The sequence below is a fragment of the Bombus flavifrons genome, chromosome 7 (genome assembly GCF_040668555.2).
Source record: "Bombus flavifrons isolate JBK064 chromosome 7, iyBomFlav1_principal, whole genome shotgun sequence".
Classification (NCBI taxonomy): Eukaryota; Metazoa; Arthropoda; class Insecta; order Hymenoptera; family Apidae; genus Bombus; species Bombus flavifrons.
In genome coordinates this window covers 5,209,456-5,224,431 of record NC_138448.1, presented here as the reverse complement: position 1 = coordinate 5,224,431, position 14,976 = coordinate 5,209,456, and the positions used below count along the sequence as shown (strand labels likewise).

Genomic DNA, 14,976 nt, shown 5'->3' with positions numbered 1-14,976 from the left:
AGATATCAGACAACGATTATACAGTAACAGACTGAAAAAATTACCTTCGAAAAACCGACATGAGAAGCAACGAAAAATCCGAAGAGGTTTATCACACTTTCCGTTGAACTCCTCAACATGATAAAGAGTAACAACTTCTGCGCTTCTACAGGCATGCAATACCACGTAGAATTGTACCTGCATATTGTTGTATCTCTTAACATACACTAGTAATACAATCGTGTTCTTTACTTAGTAAATAGAAACGTTTAGACAAATAGAAAATTATTTAATAGACAACGACAGAACAACCACATTCAGTCAAATTTGAGCTTACGATTCCTTGAACACGTTCAGACTACGGTCTATTATAATTTGTCCAGAATAGTGACATATGTACAAAATCACCATATGACTGATAAGGAATATACTAGAGATGAAGATTTCTGATTCATCATTCGCACTTGTTATAGCAATTGAAAGCTGGAAAAAGATAGGATAAATTAGGGTCAATTTTCCGCTTCTGTTCAATCGTTCGACCTTATTTATCTTCTTTCGCAAATTCTTTCGTTCTAACAAAAGTACTGTTAATGGACACTTTTCAGTTGACTCTCGTTTGAAATATTTGAGTTGTATACAAAACAAATTGATGTGAAATGTTCGGCCGACGCTAAAGTTATTTGTATAAACCATCTATATATATTTATAACCAATGGCAGATAGTATTTCTTTTCAGACTTCACTTTACGGTGTACCACTTATCATAAAAAGAATTGCGAAAATCTAGAAGCTTCGAGAATGGTTTCACACATTACATTCATTGAGGATTTTACCTTTTCCCAAGAACGTGCAGGAATGAAAGGATACTTACTCGATGCAAGGACACAGAGAAAGAAACTACAATCACAGAACATGGCGGGATATAATGTAGCATGTAGTTCGATAATGCGTAATCGATGAACCTTTATCCAGCGAATCAATTCCACAACAAACGTCGACAGGAAATGCATGGAAAATAGAGTAGGATCAGTTTAAATATGTACCATCGAATACTCACTATAGACGAAGGTACCAACTGTAGTGTATTCCTATGACAGTCCACAACGTGCCGGAAGTCCCTGAAATTCGGGTCGATCTGCCTCGACGAAGACAGATCCGCAATTGTTTTTCGCAATCGATAGCTAAAAATGTACACAAATTTTTAGTCAAATATGACTTAACAAAGAATTTCACTTTCTATTTCTGAATTAACCCTAATTAGCTAACAGCCTGCGAATTATCGCACTAATGACTGTCTTGAAATATATTTATAAGAATTAAATGATTACACAGATAACCATTTCTGTTCGGTCGATTGAATTGAAAGCTGCGATTGACTAAAATAGATTGTCACCATATGAATACATACAAACAACTTCATCTGAAGGATACAGCTCATACGAGTAAAATAGAAAAGTCTGAGAAGGACCCTTCGCGAGAGTGAGAGCCCGGTAAATCGCAATAAAAGTCACTGAAATTCTACGACAGCAATATTAACGAACCGCAATGAAACACGCTCCCCGTTTAAATGGTATTGTTTCAATGTTTTGCATATCGTATATTTACCTGACCATCATGACCGTTGTAACGTTGTAAGTGCTGTAAGGTATCTGTTGCACACAATGACCACGTCAAAAAGAGAAAAGTCAGCATTTCATTCATACCTAGTTATGTCGAACATTCCGCACATCCAGTGGGCAAACACAGCTAACATCAGTTCCGTACCCGTCAGACACAACAATCCAATTGTATAAACAAATAGGATATTCACGTATACGATATCGACATACTCTATCTGATCGTGTGAAAACATTGATAAGTAGGAAAAGTAACGTTCTCGGGATTCGTTCAAAGGTAGTAGCAGATCCAACGTTATCGGAGCGAAAACATACGACGCTGTGAATAAGGTCCACGAGCACCATATGCCTAAAATGAGAGGAGAATGTTTTAATGATAGCATGATATCTCTGCGTCCGAATGTTTCTGTACCAGAAAATGATGTTAGTCCCATAACAGCGACAATGGAAGTAGTTCTGTACTTTTCTCTTTTGAATAACACATATTTATCATATAATCGTGTTAAAGGAACAGAATTTCTGACACCAAACTTCGTCATGTGCAAAGGATTCACCATACAACCTTTTTCTCTAATAAAGTCAATCACATAAGTGAAGTTTTAAAATTTTACGTTTGTATAATATTCGGAAGGAAGTATTCAGACATTAAGGTAATCGTGACTACATTGACAAATTCTACAAACATAAGAAATATTTTCTTACATAGGAAAATGGAGATTATGTAAGTCGAACAGTCGACGTATTTCATGAGTATCTGAACTTCAAGTTCATCTTTCAGCATGGTGTCTATCGTCCGTAGATTGTCAAAAAGATATATATTCTGTACCCACATAGAAAAATATATATGAATCTCTTTAGTTGAACCTCACAGAGTTTACTTTAGAGCATCACGTACCACAGGGAACAATGCTACGGAAGAGACATATCGCATGAAAAAGACCATAACTGGACAGGTTGCGGATAACGTTACGACGCAATCACGAAATGTAATATCAGCTTTAAAAAGCGATAGTACCTATAAACATATTGTGTTAATTCTTTATGTCAAGAAAGAAGCCACATCCTTATAGAGTGGTAATACAATAACATATTTATCTTTCCAAGAATTGTTCGTACTATGATTTGTAACGAGTAGATTATAAAACGTCCGGCTGTACATGGATTGAGAGCTTAAAAATAATGAATTCTGGTTACCTGGAGAACTATATAGGCGAGCATAATGACAGAAATCGATATTCTGTGAATCGTTGAGTAAATTGACTTGTGATATGGCCAGAGTCCTAAGATACTCAGCAGTATACGATAAGTGTTGTACTGCCTGTAGAACACGTCCATCTTGCTTCGCTCACTGAAGAACATCTGTGCGGAAAACTCGGGGAATCGTCCGACTACACCTCGCCACGATTTATTATTTCCACTGTTATTGTTTCTTCTTGAATTTTTTCGCGCCGTGAGTCTATAGAAGTAATTTATAATGCATGGAAATTACAGTCATTCCGCGGTATCGACCTAGGTCATTAACGCCTCCCAAGAAATTGATACATAATAGATGCTCACTTTGAGAAAATTGCAGTCTACATGAAATTTTCTTTCCTCTGCATATTTTCCCTTATTGTTAGTTTCGTCTTATTTTTTCTAGGCGTTAGAAAAGGGAATATTTGTCGCAACAGTATTTCCGCAGTCTCCGCGAACTTAACAGCAACATTTCCTTGGTTTGTTCCCTTCGTCATTTTGTTCAATGGATTTGACAAAGAGGAACAGCCGTCGTGAAGTATCAACAGTTCAGGAATTTCAATCATGTAGTCGTAATATGTGGAACATCAGCTTTTGTCAACAAAACATACGTACTCGTTATGACAATTATTGTCTGAAGTGATTCTTCTATACAGAGTGTCCTTATTTTCACAATAATTATCATTGCAATCTGTTCTTCGTCCAATGCTATTGTTAACCTCTGAGTAAGTAATATCGTTCTTCTTAATTCATTTTTGCGCTAAATCGTTTGGCATTTGATTCTCTATGAAGTAACGCAGTGTATATACTATTGCGATATTACAGATAAAATCTAATGTAATACACTCGATTGAAAATGGATATCGTAAAATTTACTGAAAATGATAAGCTTTCTCTGTTGCAGATTTGATGAAAGAAAGAAAGAAGATAAGCCAGCAATTAATTTCAATAGTGACAGGTCATGGACATGAATTTACGATGACTAACGTTTCGGATAGATTAGATAATTAGATAATTCGGAAAAATTAGATATACGCCACAAATGGACAAAGGACATGGATATACACAAAGGATATTTAAAACCAACAATTTTCAAAACATATCCAGATTTTTGTGAAATTTCACGGTGGAAATAGTACATAAGGTGTTTTTTCGGTTTTAAAGAAAATATAAAATGTGCTATGTTTTAATACTTTCAATAGCTCGTATTATGACGTTGAAATGTATGCAATTACATAAAAATTATTATAATAGTCAAAAATAGTCAATAATATTTTAACGATTCTAAACTCGTAATTCTGTTTGACCATTCCCGAAAAGGAAAAGAAGTATAAGTTCAATTTGTGGTTTTATACCATCACAGGAAAAGGACGACATAAGTCATATTTCTTACGTTTTACAAGATAGGAATTCCAACATTGCCAAAATTGTGTTTATATTCGGTTTCGGAATTATGCGTGTGTTAAAAATATTCTAGCTCTGAAAAACATTACTCGTCATAATATTCCAGTATCAGTAATATATTAAGATATTGCTTGCCTTAATAAGTATACTTTTGCCTTCCATCAAACTATTTATCAGCTATTTTCGAAAAACTTGCATTCGTGGATCTAACAGATTACCTTCACTTTCAATTATGTCATAATTCAATTACGTTGAATCATAAAGCAATACAAAATGTGCATAAAAGGAAGTCATCGATATTGTACCACGTGGTCAAAATATTTGTCCGTTGCAATTATTTGTTACCAGCTTATTGTTAAATAACACCTACACTGGTCGGCGAAGATATTTCATGATAGATTAATCTTGCAACAGAAACCGCAGAAAAATCCACGGTAACAACCACAAAAAATTATAAGAGTAAATGAAATACATACCATCCTTCTATAGCACGGTTAATCGAAATCAGGTTATATGGATATCCTGCTATAGAAGGGTGTTCGACCGTTCGCGGAGAGCCGCGATCGTGAAGTGCGCCAACGAGAGTCGCAAATTCCCCTTACGATTTGATAATCGACGCCACGAATTGGTCGCTCCCCTATTTCTGTTAGGATAATAGAGGAGGTTGAACTGATGACAACACTTAGTTAACAAATTAAAATACACTTAATTCCAATAACTTTGTAGATATAAATACTTACGCGTGGTGCGTGTAAATGCATTTTCAACGACGAGTAAATAGTAAGTAAAACGGATGACTGGTCAATGATCGGAAAACCAGTCAAGAGATGGTGACTGCTCTCAGTACGAAAAACCAGTTAAGATAATGACTGAGTTAAGGATAATAAACCAGTGAAGTTCGGTGACGTAGATGTCGCCGAGGAAAGCTATTGATAGGTGTGTATACTCGTAGATTTATGTAAAACCTTATCAATGTAATCATTATAATTCACTTCTATTATGCTGCTAATTAAATTCCAAAATGTTTTGTACAACACGTATAATACATATATTCACAGAAGAAGTTCTGTAAAAGATTATAATATTCGTAATACAAGATTATGTGCTACCTACCTCAAACTTTCCAATCAAAGATGCGCCACCAGTTATTATAGTACTCTGTTGCGTTAGATAGTGCTTGCTCCACTACATATAAACGAAGTTATTGAAATTTGTATTCGGTTACAAATGTAAGCAGTGGTGAGTGTTAGATTTACTATGCATTTAAATATGGCATATCGTTCAGTATAAAATTGAAAGAAAGAAGAGAGTGACTATATATTATAATATATTAATATGCAACAATATCATACTAATTATTAAAGTATACACTATGGTATAATAGTTACTTCTAGTGTATGCATTTAACACAACTTAGTGAAGAAACGATCAGCTTTATTCATTAAAACGGGGAATACACACGTTGACTATCAGAAATCTGACTTCAAGTCACAATTTCGCTGCTGTCAAAACCGTAAGTCAATGATGCTTTGAATATTCTATTGACTTGAGTATATCACGGTAAAGTACGAGAAAGACGTACTCAGCAACTGAAATGCAATAACATTTGACTAGCAGATATCAGACATCGATTATACAGTAACAGACTGAAAAATTTACCTTCGAAAAACCGGCATGAGAAGCAACGAAAAATCCGAAGAGATTTACCACACTTTCCGTTGAACTCCTCAACATGATAAAGAGTAACAACTTCTGCGCTTCTACAGGCATGCAGTACCATGTAGAATTGTACCTGCATATTGTTGCATCTCTTAACAAACACTAGTATTATAATCGCATTACTTATTTAGTAAATGGAAACATTTAGACGAATAAAAAATTATTAAATGGACAGCGACAGAACAACCACATTTAGTCAAATTTGAGCTTACGATTCCTTGATCACGTCCAAACTACGATCTATCATAATTTGTCCAGAATAGGAACATATGTACAAGAACGCTAAATGACTAATAAGGAAAAAAATACAGATGAAGATTTCTTTCTGATCTTTCACATCTGTCATCGCCTTAGAAAGCTGTGAAACAAGAGGATAAATTAGAATCAATTTTTCCATTCCGTTCAGTCGTTCCACATTATGTGAGTGTTTCTTCCCGAAAATTCTATCATTCTAAGAAAAGTAATGATAATGGATACATTTCAATTTACTCTCGTTCGAAATATTTGAATACTATACGCAACAAATTGAACTGAAATATTCGGCCGAAGTTAGCGATATTTGTATAAACAATCTATATATATCCATAACCAATGGAAGATAGTATCCCTTTTCAAATTACACTTTTACGGTGAATCATTTATAAGAGAAAGAACAGAGAAAGTGTAAAACTTCGAGAAGGTGCTCTCACACATTACATTCATTGAGGATTATGGTTTCTCCCAACAACGTGCAGGAATGAAAGGATACTTACTCGATGCAAACTTATAGAGACGGACAACACGCCTATACCAGATGGTAGAATATAATGTATCGGGTAATTCGATAATAAGCAATCGAAGAAACTTTATCCAAGGAAAGAAGTCCACAAGAAATGTAGGCAGCAAGTGAATGGAAAATAAAGTAGCATCAGCTTTGATATCTACCATGGAATACTAATTATAGTGGAATGTACCAACTGTAGTGTATCCGTATGACTGTCCACAACGTGACGGAAGTCCCTGAAATTCGAGTCGATCTGCCTCGATAAGGACAGACCCGCAATTGTTTTTCGCATTCGATAGCTAGAAACGTGCACAAATTTTTAGACAAATATAAGCTAACAAGGAATTTCACATTCAATACGTTGAATTAACCTTAATCAGCCAACAGCCTGCGAAATATGGCACTATTGACTGTATTAAGATATGTTCATAAGAATTAAATAAGCACAAAGGTAAACATTTCTCTTCGGTCGATTGATTTGAAAGCTGTGTTTGCCAAAAAAATAAATTGTAGCCATATGAATTCAAACAAATAACTTCATCTGAAACATACATCACATCCAAACAAAATATGAAGGTTTGAGAACGACCCTGCGCGAGAGTAAGAGCAGGGTAAATCGTAATTAAAATAAATTTACTGAAATTCTACAACAGTAATGTTAAGGATCAGGTAAGAAACACGTTCCCTGTTTAAATTGCATTGTTTGAATGTTTTGCATATCGTATATTTACCTGAAAATCATGATCACTGTAAAGTAAGTGCTGTAAGGAATCTGTTGCACGCAATGACCACGTCAAAAAGAGAAAAGTCAGCATTTTCATTCATACCTAGTTATCTCGAACATTGCGCACGTCCAGTGGGCAAACACAGCCGACATCAGTTCCGTACCCGCAAGAGACAACAATCCAATTGTATAAACAACTAGGATATTCACGCATACGATATCGACATACTCTATCCGATCGTGTGCAAATAGTGTTAAGTAGGAAAAATAACGTCTCCGAGATTCGTTCAAAGGCAGTAGCAGATCCAGCGTTATCGGAGTGAAAACATACGACGCTGCGAATAAGATCCACGAGCAACATAAGCCTAAAATGAGAAGAGGGTGATTTAATAATACCATGATATCTTTGCATCCGAATGTTTTTGTACTAACAAATGATGTTAGTCTCGTAACCGCGACAACGAAAGTAGTTTCTCATTTTGCTCTCTTGAATAACACATATTTACCATATAATCGTATTAAAGGAACAGTATCTCTGACACAAAACTGTGTCATGAGCAAGGGATTCGACATTTCTCGTTTTGTCGAATAAAGTCAATCACATAAACAAAGCTTTACAATTTTACGTTTACGTAATATTCGGAAGATAATATTCAGATATTAAAATAATCGCGAGTACGGTGACGATCTATACGAGCATAGAAAATGTTTTCATACATAGGAAAATAGGGATTATGGAACTAGAATAATCGACGTATTTCATCAGTATGTGAACTTCAAAGTGATCCTTCAGCATGGTCTGTAGCGTGCGTAGATGGTCAAAAAGGTATTTAGTCTGTACCGACATGAAAAAATATATATGAATGTCATTATTTGAACTTCACATAGTTCACTTTAGAGCATAACGTACCACTGGGAACAATGCTACGGAAGAGAGATATCGCATGAGAATGGCCAGAACTGGACAGATTGCAGATAAAGTTACGATGCAACCTCGAAATGTAATACCAGCTTTAAAAAGCGATAGTACCTATAAACATATTGTGTTAATTCATTATAACAAGAAAGAGGCCATATCGTTGTATAGTGTTAATACAGTAACATATTTATCATTTCACAAATTTGTAACGAGTAGATTCGCAATAAAACGTCGCGGAGTACATAGATTGAGAGCATAAAAATGATGAATTCTGCATACCTGGAAAACTATATAGGCGAGCATAATGACAGAGATCGATATTCTGTGAATCGTTGAGTAAATCGACTTATGATATGGCCAGAGTCCTAAGATACTCAGCAGTATACGATAAGTGTTGTACTGCCTGTAGAACAAGTCCATCTCGCTTCGCTCACTGAAGAACGTCTGTGCGGAAAACTCGGGGAATCGTCCGACTACACCTCGCCACGATTTATTATTTCCACTGTTATTGTTTCCTCTTGAATTTCTTCGTGCCGTCAGCCTATAGAAGTAATTTATAATGCATGGAAATTACAGTCATTTCGCGGTATCGACCTAGGTCATTAACGCCTCCCAAGAAATTGATACATAATAGATGTTCACTTTGAGAAAATTACAGTCAACATACAATTTTCCTCTGCATATTTTCCCTTATTTTTAGTTTGGTCTTATTTTTTATTAAATGCTAGAAGAGGGAAAACTTGTCGCGACGACAGTATTTCCGCAGACACCGCGAACTTCACAGCAACACTTCCTTGGTGTACTCCCTTCGTCATTTTCTTCAATGGATTGGACAAAGAGAAACAGTCGTCGAGGAGTATCAACAGTTTACGAATTTGCTTTGTATCAGATAATTGAAAATGAATATCGTAGAACTGACTGAAAGTGATAAGCTTTCTCTGTTGCAGATTTAGTGAAAGAATAGAAGATGAACCAGCAATTAATTTCGATAGTGACAGGTCATGGACATGAATTTACCATGACTAACGTTTCGGATATATTAGATAATTAGATAATTCGGAAAAATTAGATATACGCGAGAAATGGACAAAGGATATACACTAGCGACTGATACTATGAAGGAAGAAATGATTCAGGTATTCCCATTATTATCGCTTGTCAATTTAAATGTCTCGATATTTGAAAACAACAATTTTCAGAACATATCCAGATTTTTGTGAAATTTCACGCTGGAAATAGTACATAAGGCGTTTTTTCGGTTTTAAAGAAAATATAAAATATGCTATGTTTTAATAATTTCAATAGTTCCTATTATGACGTTGAAATGTATGCAATTACATAAAAGTTGTTATTATAAGAGTCAATAATATTTTAACGATTCTAAACTCGTAATTTTGTTTGACCATTCCCGAAAAGGAAAAGAAGTATAAGTTCAATTTTTGGTTTTATACGATCACAGGGAAAGGACGACATAAGTCATATTTCTTACGTTTTACAGGATAGGAATTCCAACATTGCCAAAATTGGGATTATATTCGGTTTCGGAATTATGCGTGTGTTCTTTTAAAAATATTATAACTCTGAAAAACATTACTCGTCATAATATTCCAGTGTCAGTGATATAAAAAGGTATTGCTTGCATTAATAATTATACTTTTGCCTTCCATAAAACTATTTGTCAGCTATTTTCAAAAAACTTGCATTCGTGGATCTAACAGATTATCTTCACTTTCAATTATGTCATAATAATTCAGTTACGTTGAATCATAAAGCAATACAAAATGTGTATAAAAGGAAGTCGTCGATATTGTACACCGTGGTCAAAATATTCGTCCGCTGCAATTATTTGTTACCAGCTCATTGTTGAATAACACTTACACTGGTCGGCGAAGATATTTCACGATAGATTGGACTTCCATCAGAAAACGCAGAAAAATCCACAGTAACAATCACAAAAAATTATAAGAGTAAAGGAAATACATACCATCCTTCTATTGCACGGTTAATTCGTGTCATATTCGAAATCATGCTACAAGGATATCCTGCTATAGAAGGGTGTTCGACCGTTCGCGGAGAGCCGCGATCGCTAAGAAGTGCGCCAACGAGAGTAGCAAATTCCCCTTACGATTTGATTATCGACGCCACGAATTGGTCGATCCCCTATTTCTGTTAGGATAATAGAGGAGGTTGAACTGATGATAACACTTAGTTAACAAGTTAAAATACACTTAATTCCAATAACTTTGTAGATATAAATACTTACGCGTGATGCGTGTAGATGCATTTTCAACGACTAGTATATAGTAAGTAAAACTGATGACTGGTCAATGATCGGAAAACCAGTCAAGAGATGGTGACTGCTCTCAGTACGAAAAACCAGTTAAGATAATGACTGAGTTAAGGATAATAAACCAGTGAAGTTCGGTGACGTAGATGTCGCCGAGGAAAGCTATTGATAGGTGTGTATACTCGTAGATTTATGTAAAACCTTATCAATGTAATCATTATAATTCAGTTCTATTATGCTGCTAATTAAATTCCAAAATGTTTTGTACAACACGTATAATACATATATTCACAGAAGAAGTTCTGTAAAAGATTATAATATTCGTAATACAAGATTATGTGCTACCTACCTCAAACTTTCCAATCAAAGATGCGCCACCAGTTATTATAGTACTCTGTTTGTTGCGTTAGATAGTGTTTGCTCGATTGCATATAAACGAAGTTATCGAAATTTGTATTCGGTTACAAATACAAGCAGTGGTGAGTGTTAGATTTACTATGCATTTAAATAGGGCATATCGTTTAGTATAAAATTGAAAGAAAGAAGGGAGTGACTATATATTATAATATATTAATATGTAACAATATCATACTAATTATTAAAGTATACACTATGGTATAAGAGTTACTTCTAGTGTATGCATTTTACACAGCTTAATGAAGAAACGTCAGCTTTATTCATGAAAACGGGCAATACACACGTTGACTATCAGAAATCTGACTTCAAGTCACAATTTCGCTGGTGTCAAAACCGTAAGTCAATGATGCTTTAAATATTCTATTGACTTGAGTATATCACGGTAAAGTACGACAAAGATGTACTCAGCAACTGAAATGCAATAACATTTGACTAGCAGATATCAGACATCGATTATACAGTAACAGACTGAAAAAAATTACCTTCGAAAAACCGACATGAGAAACAACGAAAAATCCGAAGAGATTTACCACACTGTCCGTTGAACTCCTCAACATGATAAAGAGTAACAACTTCTGCGCTTCTACAGGCATGCAATACCACGTAGAATTGTACCTGCATATTGTTGTATCTCTTAACATACACTAGTAATACAATCGTGTTCTTTACTTAGTAAATAGAAACGTTTAGACAAATTGAAAATTATTTAATAGTCAACGCCAGAACAACCACATTTAGTCAAATTTGAGCTTACGATTCCTTGATCACGTCCAAACTACGATCTATTATAATTTGTCCAGAATAGCAACATATGTACAAGAACGCTAAATGACTAATAAGGAAAAAAATACAGATGAAGATTTCTTTCTGATCTTTCAGATCTGTCATCGCCTTAGAAAGCTGTAAAACATTAGAATAAATTAGAATCAATTTTTCCATTCCGTTCAGTCGTTCCACATTATGTGAGTGTTTCTTCCCGAAAATTCTATCATTCTAAGAAAAGTAATGATAATGGACACATTTCAGTTTACTCTCGTTCGAAATATTTGAATACTATACGCAACAAATTGAACTGAAATATTCGGCCGAAGTTAGCGATATTTGTATAAACAATCTATATATATCCATAACCAATGGAAGATAGTATCCCTTTTCAAATTACACTTTTACGGTGAATCATTTATAAGAGAAAGAACAGAGAAAGTGTAAAACTTCGAGAAGTTGCCCTCACACATTACATTCCTTGAGGATTAAGGTTTCTCCCAACAACGTGCAGGAATGAAAGGATACTTACTCGATGCAAACTTATAGAGACGGACAACACGCCTATACCAGATGGTAGAAGATAATGTATCGGGTAATTCGCTAATAAGCAATCGAAGACACTTTATCCAAGGAAAGAAGTCCACAAGAAATGGAGGCAGCAAGTGAATGGAAAATAAAGTAGCATCAGCTTTGATATCTACCATGGAATACTAATTATAGTCGAATGTACCAACTGTAGTGTATCCGTATGACTGTCCACAACGTGACGGAAGTCCCTGAAATTCGAGTCGATCTGCCTCGATAAGGACAGATCCGCAATTGCTTTTCGCATTCGATAGCTAGAAACGTGTACAAATTTTTAGACAAATATAACCTAACAAGGAATTTCACTTTGTATTGTTCGAATTAACCCCAGTCAGCCAACAGCTTGTGAATTATCGACTAATGACTCTATTGAGATATATCTATAAGTATTAAATGATCACACAGGTAACCATTTCTGTTCGGTCGATTCAATTGAAAGCTGCGTTTAACTAAAATAAATTGTAGCCGTATGAATACATACAAACAACTTCATCTGAAACATATATCACATCCAAACAAAATAGGAAGGTCTGAGAACGACCCTGCGCGAGAGTAAGAGCCGGGTAAATCGTAATTAAAATAAATTCACTGAAATTCTACAACAGTAATGTTAAGGATCAGGTAAGAAACACGTTCCCTGTTTAAATTGCATTGTTTGAATGTTTTGCATATCGTATATTTACCTGAAAATCATGATCACTGTAACGTAAGTGCTGTAAGGTATCTGTTGCAAGCAATGACCACGTCAAAAAGAGAAAAGTCAGCATTTTCATTCATACCTAGTTATTTCGAACATTGCGCACAAGTAGTGGGCAAAGAGAACCAACATCAGTTCCGTACCCGCAAGAGACAACATTCCAATTGCATGAACAACTAGGATATTCACGCATACCATATCGATATACTCTATGCGGTCGTGAGAAAACATTGTTAAGTAGAAAAAATAACGTCTCCGAGATTCGTTCAAAGGCAGTAGCAGATCCAACGTTATCGGAGTGAAAACATACGACGCTGCGAATAAGATCCACGAGCAACATAAGCCTAAAATGAGAAGAGGGTGATTTAATAATACCATGATATCTTTGCATCCGAATGTTTTTGTACTAACAAATGATGTTAGTCTCGTAACCGCGACAACGAAAGTAGTTTCTCATTTTGCTCTCTTGAATAACACATATTTACCGTATAATCGTATTAAAGGAACAGTATTTCTGACACAAAACTGTGTCATGTGCAAGGGATTCGACATTTCTCGTTTTGTCGAATAAAGTGAATCACATAAACAAAGTTTTACAATTTTACGTTTACGTAATATTCGGAAGATAATATTCAGATATTAAGATAATCGCGAGTACGGTGACGAACTATACGAACATAGAAAATGTTTTCATACATAGGAAAATAGGGATTATGGAACTACAATAATCGACGTATTTCATCAGTATGTGAACTTCAAATTGATCCTTCAGCATGGTCTCTAGCGTGCGTAGATGGTCAAAAAGGTATTTAGTCTGTACCGACATGAAAAAATATATATGAATGTCATTATTTGAACTTCACATAGTTCACTTTAGAGCATAACGTACCACTGGGAACAATACTACGGAAGAGACATATCGCATGAGAAAGGCCAGAACTGGACAGATTGCAGATAACGTTACGATGCAACCTCGAAATGTAATACCAGCTTTAAAAAGCGATAGTACCTATAAACATATTGTGTTAATTCATTATAACAAGAAAGAGGCCATATCGTTGTATAGTGTTAATACAGTAACATATTTATCATTTCACAAATTTGTAACGAGTAGATTCGCAATAAAACGTCGCGGAGTACATAGATTGAGAGCATAAAAATGATGAATTCTGCATACCTGGAAAACTATATAGGCGAGCATAATGACAGAGATCGATATTCTGTGAATCGTTGAGTAAATCGACTTATGATATGGCCAGAGTCCTAAGATACTCAGCAGTATACGATAAGTGTTGTACTGCCTGTAGAACACGTCCATCTCGCTTCGCTCACTGAAGAACGTCTGTGCGGAAAACTCGGGGAATCGTCCGACTACACCTCGCCACGATTTATTATTTCCACTGTGATCGTTTCCTCTTGAATTTCTTCGTGCCGTCAGCCTATAGAAGTAATTTATAATGCATGGAAATTACAGTCATTCCGCGGTATCGACCTAGGTCATTAACGCCTCCCAAGAAATTGATACATAATAGATGTTCACTTTGAGAAAATTACAGTCAACATACAATTTTCCTCTGCATATTTTCCCTTATTTTTAGTTTGGTCTTATTTTTTATTAAATGCTAGAAGAGGGAAAACTTGTCGCGACGACAGTATTTCCGCAGACACCGCGAACTTCACAGCAACACTTCCTTGGTGTACTCCCTTCGTCATTTTCTTCAATGGATTGGACAAAGAGAAACAGTCGTCGAGGAGTATCAACAGTTTACGAATTTGCTTTGTATCAGATAATTGAAAATGAATATCGTAGAACTGACTGAAAGTGATAAGCTTTCTCTGTTGCAGATTTAGTGAAAGAATAGAAGATG

At 35.3% G+C, this 14,976-nt stretch overlaps 2 protein-coding genes across 4 annotated transcripts in view; both read right to left on the bottom strand.

The window, feature by feature from the left end:
* alpha-Man-Ia (alpha-Mannosidase class I a) overlaps nucleotides 1-14,976 on the bottom strand; it is a 236,157-nt gene that overhangs the window by 86,874 nt on the left and 134,307 nt on the right. The window lies entirely within an intron of this gene.
* On the bottom strand, nucleotides 5,331-14,504 carry LOC138181430 (uncharacterized). Its single transcript, XM_069116201.1, has 9 exons — nucleotides 14,286-14,504; nucleotides 13,998-14,117; nucleotides 13,829-13,922; nucleotides 13,191-13,560; nucleotides 12,557-12,665; nucleotides 11,592-11,705; nucleotides 6,164-6,309; nucleotides 5,892-6,024; nucleotides 5,331-5,417 (listed from the first exon to the last, which is right to left on the bottom strand). The coding sequence occupies exons 1-9, from the start codon at nucleotides 14,424-14,426 to the stop codon at nucleotides 5,331-5,333; spliced, it is 1,314 nt and encodes a 437-aa protein (XP_068972302.1). The 5' UTR covers nucleotides 14,427-14,504.

Coding starts and splice junctions, on each gene's coding strand:
- LOC138181430 (XM_069116201.1), bottom strand. CDS start 14,426: ATGGACGTGTTCTACAGGCAGTACAACACTTATCGTATACTGCTGAGT. Junction 14,118..14,285: donor TCGCCTATATAGTTTTCCAG/GTATGCAGAATT, acceptor ATATGTTTATAG/GTACTATCGCTTTTTAAAGC. Junction 11,706..12,556: donor ATACGGATACACTACAGTTG/GTACATTCGACT, acceptor TTGTATTACTAG/TGTATGTTAAGAGATACAAC.